This window comes from Oryctolagus cuniculus, chromosome 1 (assembly GCF_964237555.1).
Source record: "Oryctolagus cuniculus chromosome 1, mOryCun1.1, whole genome shotgun sequence".
Classification (NCBI taxonomy): Eukaryota; Metazoa; Chordata; class Mammalia; order Lagomorpha; family Leporidae; genus Oryctolagus; species Oryctolagus cuniculus.
This window is the reverse complement of record NC_091432.1, coordinates 201,081,335-201,098,438: the sequence shown is the minus strand read 5'-3', so window position 1 is coordinate 201,098,438 and position 17,104 is coordinate 201,081,335. Positions and strand designations below refer to the sequence as shown.

At 58.6% G+C, this 17,104-nt stretch overlaps 1 protein-coding gene across 1 annotated transcript; it reads right to left on the bottom strand.

The window, feature by feature from the left end:
- Positions 1–1,829: 1,829 nt before the first annotated feature.
- On the bottom strand, positions 1,830–5,408 carry ALDH1B1 (aldehyde dehydrogenase 1 family member B1). The gene is given in 9 exon segments (XM_008255547.4): positions 1,830–3,298; positions 3,301–3,340; positions 3,342–3,562; positions 3,565–3,660; positions 4,001–4,417; positions 4,420–4,583; positions 4,585–4,826; positions 4,828–5,034; positions 5,385–5,408. Coding segments are annotated over 9 exon segments (1,518 nt in total). The 3' UTR covers positions 1,830–3,191.
- Positions 5,409–17,104: the final 11,696 nt, after the last annotated feature.

Genomic DNA, 17,104 nt, shown 5'->3' with positions numbered 1-17,104 from the left:
GCTCTAAAAGGTGGATAAGGAAATGCCCCTCTTTGCTTGGGACTCAGCCAACTGAGCCCCATGCTGGCATGAATAAAGCTGTTTCCTGCTAAAGCCTCGGTGTCTGTTCAAGGGACCCTGCTACTGAATCACAGGGAGACGGGGAGCGCATACGGCGTGAGAGCGAGCGAGCCACCACGTCCACACAGCTGTGACTGCCCTGCCGTGAGGAGCATTCCAGGAGACGGCGCACGCACCTAACTGCCTCTCGTGGCCTTGGGGCCTCTGTCCTTCCACTGTCACTGTCTTACCCTGGTCTCTGTCTCCCCTGCCGGACCGTGGGCTCCTGCAGGGCAGGGACTGTCCTGTCCAGCTCTCTTCCACCAACCACTGGCCTTTTCCTTTTTCCCTACATTGAATGAATGATCCAAACACATGAGTGAACTAGGTGGCCTCCAGAAGCCAGCCTCACACCCAGATGGAGTCAGTACAAACAGAGGTCCTGAGTAGCCTGGGACCCGACTCTCGGCAGCCAGCAGCCAGGGGAGGGGCTTGCGTGGCACTCACCTCCCCCCTACCCACCACGAACCCCCACTTGTGGCCCCTGGGGAACTGACTCCAGATACGCTGCTGTAGAAGTTCTCAGCTCGCACTTCCTTCTCCACCACCTGCCCTGGAGGAGCAGGGGGAGGCTTGGACGGCGTGCAAAGGAGCCCACGTGCCGGCCAGCACACTCATAATGAGAGGCTGGCGAGGGTCCCTTGGACGGTGGCTGCCGAGTGTGAACAGCACCTGGCAGGCCGGGGCTGGACTCGGGGATGGTGCCCAGCACCACAGACACGAGTCTGGAACGAGCAGTGTGGGGACGGGAGCAGGGCGTGGCTGTGTGCTCAGGGTTAATGAAGAGCGGCTGGACTGAAGAGTGCGAAGCCTGGAAAAGAACCTGGAAGACGTCCGTTCCCATCCCCGCCCCATCCTGGGCCACCCTCTGCGAAGTCCTCTTTGGTTTGGAAGTACTGAGAACGAGATAAGGAAAGGACTAGGCATTGTGCTTCTGACCAGAGACACCCAGCTCACTCCCCCTGCCCCAGCCTGTGTGTTCCTGGGCAAAGGTGCCAATAGCCTGCCAGGGAAGCAGACCGAGGGTGCCCTTCGGGGGGAGCCAAGATCACGGTGCCTCAGACAAATGGTGTAGAGAGGAGGTCCTAGGAGGGGACTGACGCACCTCGAGCCCTCACGAAGTAGTTTCAAGCCAAACCCAGAGCAACACAACGCAGTCACAGCGAGGCAGACAGGTGACAGGAGGCTGGAGAGATGGGCGTACACTTGCTAGCCGTATGGCCTGGGGAGGCCTGGCCTAGGCCGAGTGCTGGGGGGGAAGAGAATCTGACGTGAGGGTCCCTGCCCTGCAGGAGCCCACCCTCTGGCAGGGGAGACAGAGGCCAGCGTGAAAAGTGCAGTGACCAGCGGAGGGACAGAGGCTCCAGAGGCAAGAACCAGCATTTATGTGGCTTGCTCCCGTCAGCAGCAAGACTAACGAGAGACATGGCGCCCCCGGCAGCTCAGATGCCCAGATGCTGGGCTTGGCTTGAGGGCTGGTATGCTTTGATAGCCCCTGGGGGTCAGTGCCAGCAGCGGGACCTCCGGAAGGAGGTGGAATTGCTCTGGGCAGGGACCAGGCCTTTTCTCCATGGGTCTTATTTTTTTTTTTAATAGAATCTTTTTTTTTTTTTTTTTTTTTTTTTTGACAGGTAGAGTTAGACAGTGAAAGAGAGAGACAAAGAGAAAGGTCTTCCTTCTGTTGGTTCACCCCCGCAAATGGCCGCCACGGCCAGTGCACTGCACTGATCCGAAGCCAGGAGCCAGGTGCTTCCTCCTGGTCTCCCATGCCGGTGCAGGGCCCAAGCATCTGGGCCATCCTCCACTGCCTTCCCGGGCCACAGCAGAGAGCTGGACTGGAAGAAGAGCAACCAGGACAGAATCCTGCACCCCGACTGGGGCTAGAACCCAGGGTGCCAACGCTGCAGGAGGAGGATTAGCCTAGTGAGCTGCGGCGCCAGCCTCCATGGATCTTAAAGTTGTATTTTGTTACCCAGCCAGCAGAACACCAGTTGCACCTGTTCCTGAGGTGGCTGCCTGGGCTCCTTGCAGCCTTGAGATTCTGCAAAATGCTCACCAAGAGAATATTGACACAAAATGGCTTTGCAAACAGAAGGAGTGAATTTATTCTACTTAACTTTGAAATGAAATGAATGTACATACCATAATTAAAGAGTACAACCCAGTACTTCCTAGTATATTTGCAAAGCCATGCAAACTACCACCAGTGTCCAATTCCAGAACATTCTTAAAGCCTTCCCCCCAAAAAATTCAACAGCACTTCCTCCCCTGCCCTCCTCTCTCAGCCCCTGGCAGTCACGGATCTACTGTCTCCGTGACTTGTCTGGAGCCAGGAGAGTTCACATAAATGCGATCACACAACATGCAGCCTCGTGGGTCCGGCTTCTCTCACTTAGCACGATGTTTTCAAGTTCACCCGTGGTGTGGCATAGGTCACCACCTCATTCCTTTTCTGTGGCTGAATAGCCCAAGGAATGTTGTATGGAAGCATTTTGTATATCCAACTGATGTTGATGGACATTTGGGGTGTTTGAGCTGATTTTAAAGAAACGATTATGTAAATGTACCTTTTGCCTCAAATGAAGGAAAATTAGTAGTGAAACCAAGGGCAAGGGAGCAAACAGCCAACGACTCGTTCTTAGGAAAGCACCCCTGGTTCTCGGTCAAGTCACTGAACAGCTGGGCCACAATTTGGGGTCTGCCTTGCTCAGAAGTCCTGAAATGCCGCCCTGTCCTGGGACTGGGTGGAGCCTGTCTACTCGGCCACAGGCCTTGGCTCCACGGGGGACCGGAAGCCTCCGTCCAGATCCATGGCTTTCAGTCATCTGTCTTCCTGAGACACCTAGGGTTCCAGGTGATATGGGGGATACTCAGAGGCCACCGAGGGGGCGGGGGCTGCAGAAGCCCACCCCCAGCCCTGCTTTAGGGAGAACAGCTCTGGTTTGACTGCTGCGTTTGTTGGGGCTGCCTCCGAGAGATCATTTGGAATGAAAAAAGGGGATCCACGATGAAAAAGAAACACGTTTGGCTCCCATGGGCCCCGGTAGCTGTGGAATTGTGGGAACGGAAGGGGGACTTCACGGCGGCCACTCCTACGAGTTCTTCTGAGGAACCTTGACAGGGACCGTCCTCACCTCTGTGTAGGCCTGCAGCCCATCCTCCCCCAGCTCACTCCCACTGCCAGACTCCTTAAAGCCCCAAAGGGCTCACGGCAGGAGGCAACGTTGTAGGTATTCACCCACCGCTGTGCCTGCCTGCAGGTCCCGGGTGAGGACGGCAGCGGCCGAGCCACATCTGGCGCTGCTGGTCCTCTCGATCACCTCCTCCACCTTCCTGAACAGGGACTGCGGGGGCTCGGAGATCTCCGTGACAATCCCCATGTCACCCTGCATGCTGCCGGAGACCGTGGGCTTGATGAAGAAGCCTCGTGCCCCAAAATGCTCCCCACCGCACACAAGCTTTGTCCCTCTTCCTGGCCAGGCCAGATGCAGCCAAGGACTTGCTCGACCTGCTGCCTGTCCACCTGGGGCCCCTACTGGGTGTCCAGCTCAAAGGGGTTCCAGGGCCGGCGCTGTAGCGCAGTGGGTTAAAGCCCTGGCCTGAAGCACTGGCATCCCATATGGGCGCTGGTTCAGGACCTGGCTGCTGCACTTCTGATCCAGCTCTCTGCTGTGGCCCGGGAGGGCAATGAAAGATGGCCCAAGTCCTTGGGCCCCTGCATCCGCATGGGAGACCCAGAAGAAGCTCCTGGCTCCTGGCTTCGGATCGGCACAGCTCTGGCCGTTGCGGCCAATTGGGGAGTGAACCATTGGATGGAAGACCTCTGCCTCTCCTCTCTCTGTGTAGCTCTGACTTTCAAATAAATAAATAAAATCTTTTTTAAAAAGGGGGGGAGGGTTCCCGACTCTTCTCTGCTTGGTTTTCCCCGTGGTCCTCTCAGGAAACTCGTCGTAGATGGATTTTCCAGCGAAGGTCCGGGAGCCGGCGCTGCAGCACTGGCCCATGTTGAAGAACGTGGCTCTGTGGCACCGGGCCACAGCACGGCCCAGGTCAGCGTGGGCCAGCACGACACTGGGGCTCTTCCCACCCAGCTCCAGCGTCACTCTCTTGAGGCTGGAGTCACTGGCTGCCTTCCGGGACAGGTGGCCCACCTCCGTGGAGCCCATGAAGGCGACGTTGCCGATGTCCGAGTGCTGGGCGCCAGCTGCTCCTGCCCTTGGCCCCTGGCCTGTGATGGTGTTCACCACGCCAGAGGGAAAGCCGGCTTCCTTGATGAGGGAGACCAGGTGCAGCGTGGACAGCACGGTCTGCTCGGCCACTTCACAAGCGGGGTGTAGCCGGCAGCCAGCGCCGAGGTAAGCTTCCAGCCCTGCACGACCAAGGGTAGTTAGTTCCACAGGGTGATCTGGCTGCAGACCCTGGCCGGCTCGGGCCACGTGGGGCAGAGTGCGTGCCGTCCGTCCATGGGGATGGTCCTGCAGTGCAAACTAGCGGAAGAGCTTGATGAGCTTGCCCTGGGCCAGGGCATATGGGTCTTGGGAAGGCTTGCTGTTGTCCAGCGAAGCCAGCTAGACACAATCCCGCTCCACCGCATTGGGCAGGCGGCTCAACAGCCGGCCCTGTGCAGAGGCGCCCACGCGGCGCCATGGGGACCCCAGGCAGAAGGCCTCGTGGGCAGCTCTCCCAGCCTGGTTCCCTTCAGCCACACACCCGAGGACCTCCGCCGTGGGAGGGGGTGACCGTGGGGAAGGTCTCCTTGCTGACCGTATTCTGCCACTTGCTGTGGACGAAGACCTGGGTGTAGTGGACTTGTGGGTGCTGGCTGGGGCTTGGCAGTGACAAGGAGGAGGACGGGGCAGTCCTGCCATGGAGGCAGAGCAGCCGGGGCGCAGGGAAGCGCAGCACACGGTCCGCTCCAGAGAGGGGCCTGCAGAACTAGGGACACAGGTGCAGTGGTCACCAAAAGGCCCTCGACACAGACACTCCAAGGTCCTAGCACAAATGCCACCCTTACAGGCTCACATGTCTCCCCTCAGCCTGCCCTCCTGGGTGACAGGGCTCGTCTGTGTCACTCATCACCATGTCCCTCCCACCCACCCTCCCCCCACTGCTGCTCCCTCTGCTCAATAGCTGAGCGGTTTAAGTGGAAAACACCATTGCCACAAAAGCTGCACACCTGGAAAAACTACTCTCAGTAACTCCATCTTACCCCAGAGGGAAGCCCCTCCCCACCGGGCTGTCTGTCAATGACCAGAAAGAGCGCAGGGCGCCTGGCTAACCCGAACCTGGGTGCCGGCTCCGACGGACATCCTGCTTCACTCTGACCATGGAAAGAAAAAGGAAGCGAAACTGCTCACTCCTGTGCCGCCGACAGACACTCGGGGCCCGACCGCCTGTGGGGTCCTCCCTTGGGAAGCCGTCAAAGCCACCTCTGGGAATTCAACATAAAGGAGCCTCTCCCCGGTCGCCTAGGAACTGCCCTTCCACTTAAGACCCCCGCCCCACGCCAACCCTGTCAAAAAAAAAAAAAAAAAAAAGGCAGTACAGACTTCATCAAAATAACAACTGCTATGAAATAGAAACAGCCTACGGAATGGATCAAACGAACATTAAGCAGCGTATCAATTCCTGGATCTGGGCAAGCTGCTACTCTCCAGCCAGGATGTGAACCCCTCTGCCTCTGCATCTCATGGAAGTCTGGCCCCCATCTGCCCGCACCCTGACTCCCAGCACACCCCACCCTCCACCCCAGTGCAGGGGGAGGAACAAGGAACTCATTCAGGAAAGCAAGGCTCTGGCCAGCTCCACAGCCCCATGAAAACATCACTGCCTCCAGGAGAGCCCTCCCCTGGGGAGAAACTGGGCCAGCAGGTGCATCGGGGTGCCCCAGGGCTCCATGTGCTCCGGGCGTGGCCTGAGTCTGAGGAGGAGGGTGACTCGGGGCCACCAAGCCATGGGCGGGTTAAGCAGGCAGGAGAGGTGGTTAGAGACCAAGGCTGAGCCTCCCCCGGGGTCAGCAGGTGCAGGATCCCTGCTCCTGAGTCATCTTCTCACCTGTGTGCTCCCCACAGCTCCCTGGGGCCCCTTAGTTACCAAGGCAGGCCGTGACCCCTTCCTACACGAGGGCTGCGGGGTCACAGAGCTCTGAGGACTCACTGGGGACACAGCAGCAAAGTACAGGAGCCTCACCCAGGATGGCCACACCCCAGGCTTTGGCTTCCTCCTGAAACTGGGCTGCCTGTTAGTTTGACAGCTAAGGAGAGAGGGGGAGAGGAGGAGAGTGGGGAAGAAAGAGAGAGAGAGAGAGAGAGAGAGAGAGAGAGAGAGAGAGAGAGAGAGAGAGAGAGAGAAGCACTCCCCCAGCTGCTGGCTCACTCCCCCGCGGCCGTGCTAACCTGATCTGGCCGGCGGGCCCACGCCCGCCCCTGACAAGCGAGGTTTTTTGCAGTTCGGCCTGAAGGCGGAGCGCCACCGCGCTAAGGACCCGGCTTCTCTGTTCTCGGGGACCCTGGCGGCGCCCGCCTCAGCCCTCAGCGGCGAGGGGCGCGTGTCCCGGCCTGCGGACGCCGGGCCGGACCGGCTGGGCGGCGGCGCTGAGGGCTGAGGGTGTCTGGGTCCGCAGGGTTCATCGGAGGCCACCCCGGGGACCGCGGGCGCCCTGGGGGCTCACACTGTGCACGCGGGGGCGCTCAGGCGACCCTCCAGGGGCGTGCCGGGGGGCAGAGGCGTGGTTACTGCGGAGGGCTGGGGCTCGGACGCCAGTGCGGTGTGGGGCTGGATGCAGGTTAGCCTAGGGTCGCGGCCGCCGCCCACCCCGTCCCCGGGCAGGCGGCCAATGGGGCTCCGTCCGCGTCTGTGGCGCCACCTGCCGGCCGGCCGGGGCCGCGCCCGCGCCTCTCCCCGAGTCCACCCGCGAGGCCGGCGCGCTCACACGGGGGCTCCTAAGGCGCTCCTTTGAGGGGGAAAGAGACCTAGAGAGTAGCGGTTTGCCCAGGTTGCACAGCACCACCGCCCAGGAAACTGGACCCAGATATATTTTGCACTTCTCCCTCCAGGCGGAGGCAGCCGTGACCTCTAGGAGTTTCTCTCCTGGGCTTTATCATTTCACCTGGGTTCGCTAATTTCTGATTCCTTCCTCCACTTTCGCTGCTCTCCTTCCCAGCTCCTTTAGGAGGATTTCTAATGTGTGCATTAAAATAAAGATTTACTTATTCTAAAGGCAGCCGAACAGGGGGAGAGAGAGAGAGAGAGAGAGAGAGAGAGAGAGAGAGAGAGAGAGACACCCATCCGCTGGTTCACTCCCCAAATCATCCGAACAGCCGAGGCTGGGCCAGGCAGAAGCCAGGAGCCAGGAGCTTCTTCCTTGTCTCCGATGCTGGAGCAGGGGCCCAAGCACTTAGGCCATCTTTGGCTGACTTCCTAGGAACATTAACAGGGAACTGTATCAGAAGTGAAGCTGTCGGGCCAGCACTGTGGTGCAGCAGGTAAAGCCGCTGCCTGCAGTGCCAGCATCCCATATGGACGCCGATTCAAGTCCTGGCTGCTCCACTTCCGATCCAGCTCACTGCTATGGCCTGGGAAAGCAGTGGAAGATGGCCCTGCACCTGCGTGGGAGACCCGGAGGAAGCTCCTGGCTCCTGGCTTAGGATTGGTGTAGCTCCAGCCGTTGCAGTCAATTGGGGAGTGAACCAGCAAATAGAAGACCTCTCTCTCTCTCTGCCTCTCCTCTCTGTGTGTAACTTTGACTTTCAAATAAATAAATAAATCTTTAGGAAAAAAAAAAAAGAAAGAAATGTGAGGGTCTTGTCCCTCCTCCAGCTCAGCTGGGGTGTGGCCACCATGGCCGCTGTGGCTGCGGCTCGTTCACGCCGCCACCTGCTCTTGCTGTCAACGCTGCAGGAGTGTGTCTTGACCAAGAGCTGCCAAGTGGCCTCAGATGGGACGGAGGAGGGGCCAGCATCCATGCTGTTCTGGAGCGAGCCTGTGAGCAGCTGGTTCCCTGTGACACCCCCGCCTCTCCACGCAGCGTCCACGCGGCCCTGGCTGGGAGATTCCCTGTGACACCCCTGCCTCTCCACACAGCGTCCACGCGACCCTGGCTGAGAGATTCCCTGTGACACCCCTGCCTCTCCACACAGCGTCCACGTGGCCCTGGCTGAGAGATTCCCTGTGACACCCCTGCCTCTCCACACAGCGGCCACGCGGTCCTGGCTGAGCCTGCTTAGTCACGTGATTCTGTCCTTGTGCTCCAGCTCCGTGGACTCCTTTGCTGCTACGTGTCATCCTTATGACGGTCACAGCCAACCAAGCTGCCAAATGCAGCCCTTCACGAAGGCCCGAGGTCTTGCATCTTGCTGCCTGTCCCCGGGGCAGCCCAGAGCTGAGCATGGCGCTCCTTTGTTGATAGACCTGGATATTACCTGGTGGGTCATTAGCAGGCCATATGCTAATGACATGTGTGCTCGGACGGCCTTGGAAAGCTGGGGCAGGTCTGAGAGGCCAGAGGCGGGCAGGAGGCGGTGCCCAGGGCAAACTCAGGCCCTCTAATTCCCCAGTGGGTGAAGGCGGGGCCAGAGCAGGGAGGGGGCTTCAGAAAGATGCAGGAAGAATTTCCCGCCAGAGCCAAATTGGTTAAGGACGGAGAGGGGGAGCGGTGCTCTGAAAGGCAGGGGCTCCTTTAGCCCTGGAGGAACCCGAGGAGACAGAGGACAACCGCTTGGCAAAATGCAGCACAGGGGGCATCAGATAGAGACTGCGCTGGACAAGGGGCCTCCACACGGTGGCGCATCAGAATTGCCTAGAGACCCTCCCCGCCGGGCCTTACCCTCAAGATCCTAAATTCCGAGGTGTAGGTTGGACTTCAGGAATTCTTTTAAGCTCGCCATATAGGCTTCTGATGTGCAACCGTACTGGGGAAGCACTGGCCTAAGAGGTCTTTCGGGAATCTGTGGTTCCATCACGGCTGTTTCCAGAAAGTGACCTCCCCGGCCCCGTGAGTACTTTGTGTCTGGACTCCATGCTGCACGCCCACCCTGACAGTTCCTGAGCTGTGCCTGGCATCAGAACACACCAAAGTGGTCTTCTTAAGAGACATCAGTAAAAGCATCCAAAAAATCATCATTACCTTGGCTGGTGCCGTGGCTCACTAGGCTAATCCTCTGCCTGCGGCGCTGGTACTCCGGGTTCTAGTCCCGGTCGGGGCGCCGGATTCTGTCCCAGTTGCCCCTCTTCCAGGCCAGCTCTCTGCTGTGGCCAGGGAGTGCAGTGGAGGATGGCCCAGGTGCTTGGGCCCTGCACCCCGTGGGAGACCAGGAAAAGCACCTGGCTCCTGCCATAGGATCAGCGCAGTGCGCCAGCCGCGGCGGCCATTGGAGGGTGAACCAACGGCAAAGGAAGACCTTTCTCTCTGTCTCTCTCTCTCACTGTCCACTCTGCCTGTCAAAAAATAAAATAAATAAGTAAATCGTCATCACCATGAAAAACTAAATAAGAACCTCCCATGATGCTTGGCGTTTCTGGTTTGGAGAGAAGGCAGCACGCGCCACGGCCAAGCGTGAACCCACGAGTCGTTTCTGTCCAGGGCGGACTCCTTCCCAGGAATGTTTAGGATTCTGCTTTTTAATCAGCAAGAAATAGTGCAGGCCTTCATGACAGAAACCGGGCCCGGAGCCACGGTGGGTGCCTGCGTGAAGAAGGGGAAAAGCGAGATAACCCCAGCCCAGGGAGGTCCGCGTCAGCAGGGAGCCTCAGCCAGGGTCGTGTTTACGCGGAGCTGAGGCCGGGAGAGAAGCTACTGCCCTCCCTCACGGTGTCAGAGCCTTATATGTCCACGAAGCGACCGGAGAAGGTTCCAGCTCTGAGAACGCGGAGCGGGTCCGATTGGTCCCACACAAGAGGGCGCGTCAGCCGGGCTGGATGTGTACCTCTCTATGCCGGCCGCTCTGTGCTCTGCCCTGGAACTGGAGGTGACAAGCACTGGCTCAGGACACAGCGGGGTGGCAGTGAAGGGAAGTGTAACGCTGAGAGCACACTGTATGTGCTTTCCCCCGTGTGGCTGACGGAGCCCCCCCCCCCCCCATCCTTAACCAGTTCAGCTCTGGCGGCAAATCCTTCCTGCATCTCTCCGAAGCCCCCTCACATGCAATGAACCAAGCAGGAAGAGACAGGGTCACAGGTGGTCTCCAGAGGGGCCTGCGTTCTGGAAGAAGGGTGAGGTGGAGCTGGGGATGGCGTCAGGCAGAGGCCGGGGGACGAGTTCTCAGGGGAAGGACGCGAGTGGGAGACAGAGGGGCCGCCCCCACCGTGGAGGCCCGGGGGCCTGGGTTCCACCCCAGCCTGCCGCCGCCCCCATGGACAGGGTGACAAGTAGCACAAAAGGCATCATGGCTGCCCTGGCCATCCCGGCGAGGAGACCCCAGATCTGAGGGCACACCCGGGAGGCCCGCGGGCTGTGTGGCTCCAGCACGGTTATGCATTATTTTTTTCCCTTGCTCGACAGTGGAGATATTTCACATTTCTAGTTTTTTCTTGAAAACTCAGAAGCCCTGAAATAGTCAGTGAGCTGGAGATGCACGTAGCAGCTGCCTTCTTCAGCTAGAGCCTGAACTCTAGTTGGCCACAGGCCTCACCACTCCCTATTGCCTCATACTAGGTTCACTGATCTTGGCAGCTGGAATTAATGCCCCCCACCATGATGCCTGGTACCTATGACTACATGCAGCAAAGAGGGTCTTTGCAGGTGATGATTGTGAGATATGGGGGGAAGATTAGGCACAGGCCCTGTGTATTCACAAGGGACTTGATGAAAGGGAAGCAGAAGTCAGAGAATGAGATGTGGCTGGAAGAAAGAGTGATGCAGCCGGCAGCTAAAGCATGCAAGGAGCTGGCAGAGGCCACGGCTGGCGTCTCTGTAAGGAACACGTCTCTGCCCAGTGAGACACATCTCACGCTTCTGACCTCCAGCTGGCAAACACATCACCCCACGGTGCTCTAAGCCACGCGTTGTATGACAGTTCATTCCAGCAGTGCCTCGAAACGTGCAGGGGAATGGAAACGCGGAGGCCCACTCAGTTTGATGTAAGATGCTTAGGAGACCAGACATAACCTTCCCATAGCGTGCGTTTTCCAATAACTTGGTGAAGATCCGTGATGTGCATGGGTTTAAAAGCTTTTTGCACCAAAATTAATTTGTCTTTTGATTCCATTTGCCCTGAAGTTTTTGTGAAGTCAGCTCATGCGCTGACTCCGCAGCTTCCTAACCCTCTGTGGGCATTTGGGTCCGCAGAGCAGGCAGACGGGCAGCAGTTCTGCGGTGTGCAGGCCCACCAGGACAATCAGGGCACCTGCGACGGCTGGAACGCGGTTTGTCAAAACTCACGCTGACAAACTGCGTTCCCGGTTTAATGGTATTTGGAGGTGGTATACCTTTAAGAAGTGGTATCTGGCGGTAGGGGTCTGGGCCATGGGTCCGGCCCTGCTCGTGGGTTAGGTTTCAGGGGCCTGGGTTAATTACCAGGAGGGTGAGCTATAAAGTGAGTCGGCCTCCGCACTCTGTCTCTCTCCCATGCTCCTCTGCATAGGTTCTGTCTGGTTCTCGCCTGTGTTTGCAGCACGGAGCAGCCCACGGCCCTCGCCAGAAGCCGGGCAGACACCGGCAGCTTGCTCTTGGAGTCCAGAACCATGCACTGGCATGAGCCTCTTTCCTCTATGAGCTACGCAGCCTCGGGCATTCTGCTACAGCCACGGAAAACAGACTAAGCCAACGTGTTTTCTCCATGTGCCCAGCATCCTCCTTGTCTTCGGATAACAACACTCCTGCTCCCACCTCCGCCCCCCCCCCCCACTTTTGAGTGAGAGTTTCCCATCACAGCATTCCAGGGGCTCTGGGGACTCGTCAAAGCCTGCCTCCTAGGCTGCACTGCCAGCACGCTTCCCAGAGACGCCCATGCTGCTGGTGCCCAGGCCACACTTTGAGTGGCAAAGGGAGAGGTGGGAACTATAAGGAGAGTAGGGGCAGCAGAGGCAGGAAAGGGGACAGGCAGATCTCTGCACAGGCCTTGAGGGGGAGGGGTCACAGTGCATGCAGAGAACCGCAGGAAGACAAGCACGGCCACAAGGGGGCGCCCGTCCTGGCAGAGGCAGGGATCAGACCATGTTGGGCACTGGAGGTCCGAGGAGGCACTCCGACCCCTGGGCCAGGTATTCTGGATAAATCTAATGTGGTCTCTCCCTGGAGAAGTTCAGAGGACAGCGGGGAGATGGACCCAAACACAAGTGGAGCAATAAGTCGCAAAACCCTTTCTAGCAGAGAGTCGCATCAAGCTCTGTGGACGCCGAGGAGGGGGCCCTGGGCGCCTCCCTGGACCCTTTGGGAGAAGAAGACCTTTTGGCTAAGCCACGGATGGGAATCGGTGCAGATAGGTGTGACAGTGGCCCTCGCTGGCGGCTGCATGTCAGCATCACCTGGGCAGGTTTCAGAAACACAGGCGCCAGCAGCAGGCGTTTGGTGCAGTGGTGCGGTTGGTGCATCCCATATCAGAGTACCTGGTTCGAGTCCCAGCTACTCCACTTCTGCTCCAGTTTCCTGCTAATGGGCACCCTGGGAGGCAGCAGGTGATACACCCAAGCACTTGGGTCCCTGCTCGCCACCTGGGAGACCCAGACTAAGTTCTCGTCTTCAGCCCAGCCCAGCCCCAGCTGGTACACATATTATGAAAAAATAAATTAAAAACTTAAAAATAAAAAGAAACACAGGGCCGACACCACGGCTCACTAGGCTAATCCTCCGTTTGAGGCATCGGTATCCCAGGTTCTAGTCCCGGTCGGGTGCCGGTTCTGTCCCGGTTGCTCCTCTTCCAGGCCAGCTCTCTGCTGTGGCCCAGGAGTGCAGTGGAGGATGGCCCAAGTGCTTGGGCCCTGCACCCCATGGGAGACCAGGAAAAGCACCTGGCTCCTGCCTTTGGATCAGCGCGGTGCGCCGGCCGTGGCGGCCATTTGGGGGGTGAACCAACAGAAGGAAGACCTTTCTCTCTGTCTCTCTCTCTCTCACTGTCTAACTCTGCCTGTCAAAAAAAAAAAAAAAAAAAAAAAAAAAAAAAAAAAGATGGATGCCTGAGCCACACTCCAGATGAACGGAAACCTTAGGGTGCTACGTGGGAGGCCCTCAGAAAGTTTGTGGAAAAGGCGCATTCTGGAAAAACTATGCACAGACTTCAAACTGGTTTTGTACCAAAATACACTCACGTCTGCATCATCACATTTTCCACGAACACTTTGAAGTGCTCTTTCCTTGCTTATCTGGTTTTGTTGCTGTTTTTTTTTTTTTCTTGACAGGCAGAGTGGACAGTGAGAGAGAGAGACAGAGAGAAAGGTCTTCCTTTGCCGTTGGTTCACCCTCCAATGGCCGCCGCGGCTGGCGCACTGCGCAGATCCTATGGCAGGAGCCAGGTGCTTTTCCTGGTCTCCCATGGGGTGCAGGGCCCAAGCACTTGGGCCATCCTCCACTGCACTCCCGGGCCACAGCAGAGAGCTGGCCTGGAAGAGGGGCAACCAGGACGGAATCCGGCACCCCGACCGGGACTAGAACCTGGTGTGCCAGCGCCGCAAGGTGGAGGATTAGCCTAGTGAGCTGTGGCGCCAGCCTGTTGCTGTTGTTTTGTGTAGAAGCTTCTCCAGTGATCCCAAGGTGCAGCCAGGTCAGAGAATGACTGATGTAAGAGAAAATCCTCAATGAGAGAGGTTTAAACAGGACAAGTGGGGAGTTGTGTTGTGGCCTCGCTGGTTAAGCCACTGCCTGTGATGCCAGCATCCCGTATTAGAGTGCTGATTCGAGTCCTGGCTGTTTTACTTCCGATCCAGCTTCCTGCTATGGCCTGGGAAGGCAGCGGAAGATGCCCTGAGTGCTTGGGCCCCTGCACCCACATGGGAGGTCCAGATGGAATTTCAGTCTCCTGGCTTCAGCCTGGCCCCACCCTAGCCATTGCCACCATTTGGGGAGTGAACCAGTGGATAGAAGACCTCTCTTTCTCTGTGTAACTGTCTTTCAAATAAATAAATCTTTTAAAATTAAGAGATGGGAGGAGGGAGGGAGGGAGGGAGAGAGAGAGAGAGGGAGAGAAGGGTCTTGCTCTCTTGCCTAGCAGGAGTGCAGGGATGGGCCGCCCAGTTCTGGCCGGAGAGGGGGGTGCTATTCCATTTCACTCCCAGAGCAGAGCCTCCTGCCAGAGCTGTGAGGAGGAAGGTGGGGTGCCTGCCCACGCAGCGTGTGCAAGGGGAAGGGCTCGTTCTGGGGGGTGTCTGCCTCCTCGTGCTTCCTGGCTGGACCTCACCCCCAGAACAGCAGGTGTGGGTCAGGGCCCACACCACAGCTGCGGGCCACAGACAGAGTGGGGACCCTGCCGCGCTGCTTGGCCCTGGACTCACATTTAACTTATTCACGACTGAAAGTTAAAAAACAAGGAGAGATTGTGTTGTGTGCTCTCTGCTCAGAGGCGAGGTGGCGGATCTGCCTGCTTGTGACTTCATGAATGGGCCCCAGGGGGTCCTGTTTTATCCAAATGCAGTTAATTATTTTTTTAAAGATTTACTTATGTATTTGAAAGGCAGAGTTAGAGAGAGAGAGAGAGAGAGAGAGAGAGAGAGAGAGAGAGATCATCCACCCACTGGTTCACTCCCCCAATGGCCACAATGGCCAGAGTTGGGCCAATCAGAAGCCAGGAGCCAGGAGCTTCATCCAGGTCTCCCATGGGAGTGCAGGGGCCCAAGCACTTGGGCCATCTTCTGCTGCTTTCCCAGGCCACAGCAGAGAGCTGGCTCGGACGTGGAGCAGCTGGGACTCAAATTGGTGCCCATATGGGATGCCGGCAATGCACGCGGCAGCTTTACCTGCACGGTTAATTACTGCCCAGCACTCACTGGACGGGCAGGGGTGGGGCAAAAGGCAAGGGACTGGGTGTCGGAGCCTGGCTCCCAGCCCCGCTCCAGCCTCCCTGTGTGACCTTAGGCCACTTCTCTCAGCCTCAGTGTTTGCCAGTGTAAGGGGGTGGATAGGAGGAGGACAAGAGGGCCCCCAGGAGACCCGGGCCCCGGAAAGCTGTAGAAAGGTCACTGAGTGGCCGGTGCCATGGCTCAATAGGCTAATCCTCCACCTAGCGGCGCTGGCACTCCGGGTTCTAGTCCCGGTCGGGGCGCCGGATTCTGTCCCGGTTGCCCCTCTTCCAGGCCAGCTCTCTGCTGTGGCCCGGGAAGGCAGTGGAAGATGGCCCAAGTGCTTGGGCCCTGCACCCCATGGGAGACCAGGAGAAGCACCTGGCTCCTGCCTTCGGATCAACGCGGTGCGCTGGCCGCAGCGCGCCGGCCGCGGCAGCCATTGGAGGGTGAACCAATGGCAAAAGGAAGACCTTTCTCTCTGTCTCTCTCTCTCTCACTATCCACTCTGCCTGTCAAAAAAAAAAAAAAAAAAAAAGTCACTGAGTAATGCCCAGCGTTCGCAGAGTCCTTGTGATCCTGAGCGCGTGCAGTTTGGGAGGCCCGGCTGCTGGTCCTGGGCTGCCGTCAAGGCTGACTGCTGGCCCCTCACAGGTGATGGCTGACGTAGAGCGCACAGGCAGGGACCCTGTGCATCCTCCCGCATCACTGTGGAGGGAGCCGGAAATGCTGTCCCCCTCCACCGCCGAGGGCTGCACGCACGAGGGCCCCTGGAGCCAGCGGGGCTGGCGGCTCGGGATGCTGTCACATGCTGTCGCCTTCCTCTCTGTCCCCAGACACTGCCTTCCGATTCAGAGACCCGTTCTGCAGCACGGCGCCTCCCAGGCCCAGCAGTGTGCACGCTAACAAGCACCTGCCACCCTCCTTCCAGCCTGGGCTCCTGCTGCTGACACCCGCCTAGGCCAGGCCTGGTGCCAGGCCCCGGCAGGGCAGGGCACAAGAAGACACCGTCCCTGCACTCAGACTGCTCACAGACTGGAGAGGCAGACAGGCATGGCAGCTGGCGTGTCTCTCCCACACAGTGTGAGAGAGCTGGGGTGGGGGTGGGGGGGCATAAGACCGGAAACACAAGAAATGAGACAGCACAGCAGACCAGGGTCTAGGAAGTCAAGGGAGGCTGCCTGGAGGAGGAGCTGAATCCAGCAAGCTGAAGAGGACGGAGAGGGGAAGGCAGAGCTGCAGGTGCCGCAGGCCAGAGGTGAGGCGGAGCTTGGCGGCTCAGGGACCTGTGGGAGAGGACCCTAAGCCCGCCCCTTTGTCCCAGGACTGGCGGGGTGGGGCCGGTGAGGGAGCTAAGGAGTGTGGGTGCTCAGGAGAGCACCCAGTGGCAGTGCGCGCAGGCTGGGTTCAGCCCTGCTAACAGAGACCCCAGCAACAATGGCTTATCGCTTATGGGAGTTGCTCTCGGTGCAGAAGCGCAGGGAGCCCAGAGGAGGCAGTGAGGGAGGCGGCCCAGCAACCCCCAGGGATCCGCTCCCCGTCCAGTTCACCGCGTGGCCATCCCTGGCAGCGGGCCCCATCTCCGTGATCCCAATGACCGCTCCACGTCCACCTTCCGGGCAGCAGGAAGCAGGAGGCACGAAGACAGCATTGCACCGCGTGCGAGGACGCAGCCGCCCTAAACGCTCACGCTTCAGTCCCATTGGCCAGAACTCAGGCACCTGGTCCCGCCAGCTGCAAGGGAGGCTGGGAAATGTAGTCTTCATTTGGCGCGGCCCTATACCGCGGTTTCCAGTCCTGCAGCTCAGTGGGAAGGTGCATGCTGGGGGATACCCAGGAGGCTCTGCCACAGCTCCTGCCAAGGCTGCCGTGAGGACAAGCGGTGTCAGCTCCCGTTGACAGCTGAGGACACCGAGAACATCTGGCAAGCAAAGCGTGGCTTCAAACGCCACACTCGCCAGCACCGGCACGCCTGGCGCCCCGTGTCCCCCCTCCCAGTCTGGTTTACTGAAAGATAAACGGAGGCACATGACAACATTAAAGGTCTTTCTTGAGTAAACAGTGGTTCGGGAATCGGGAA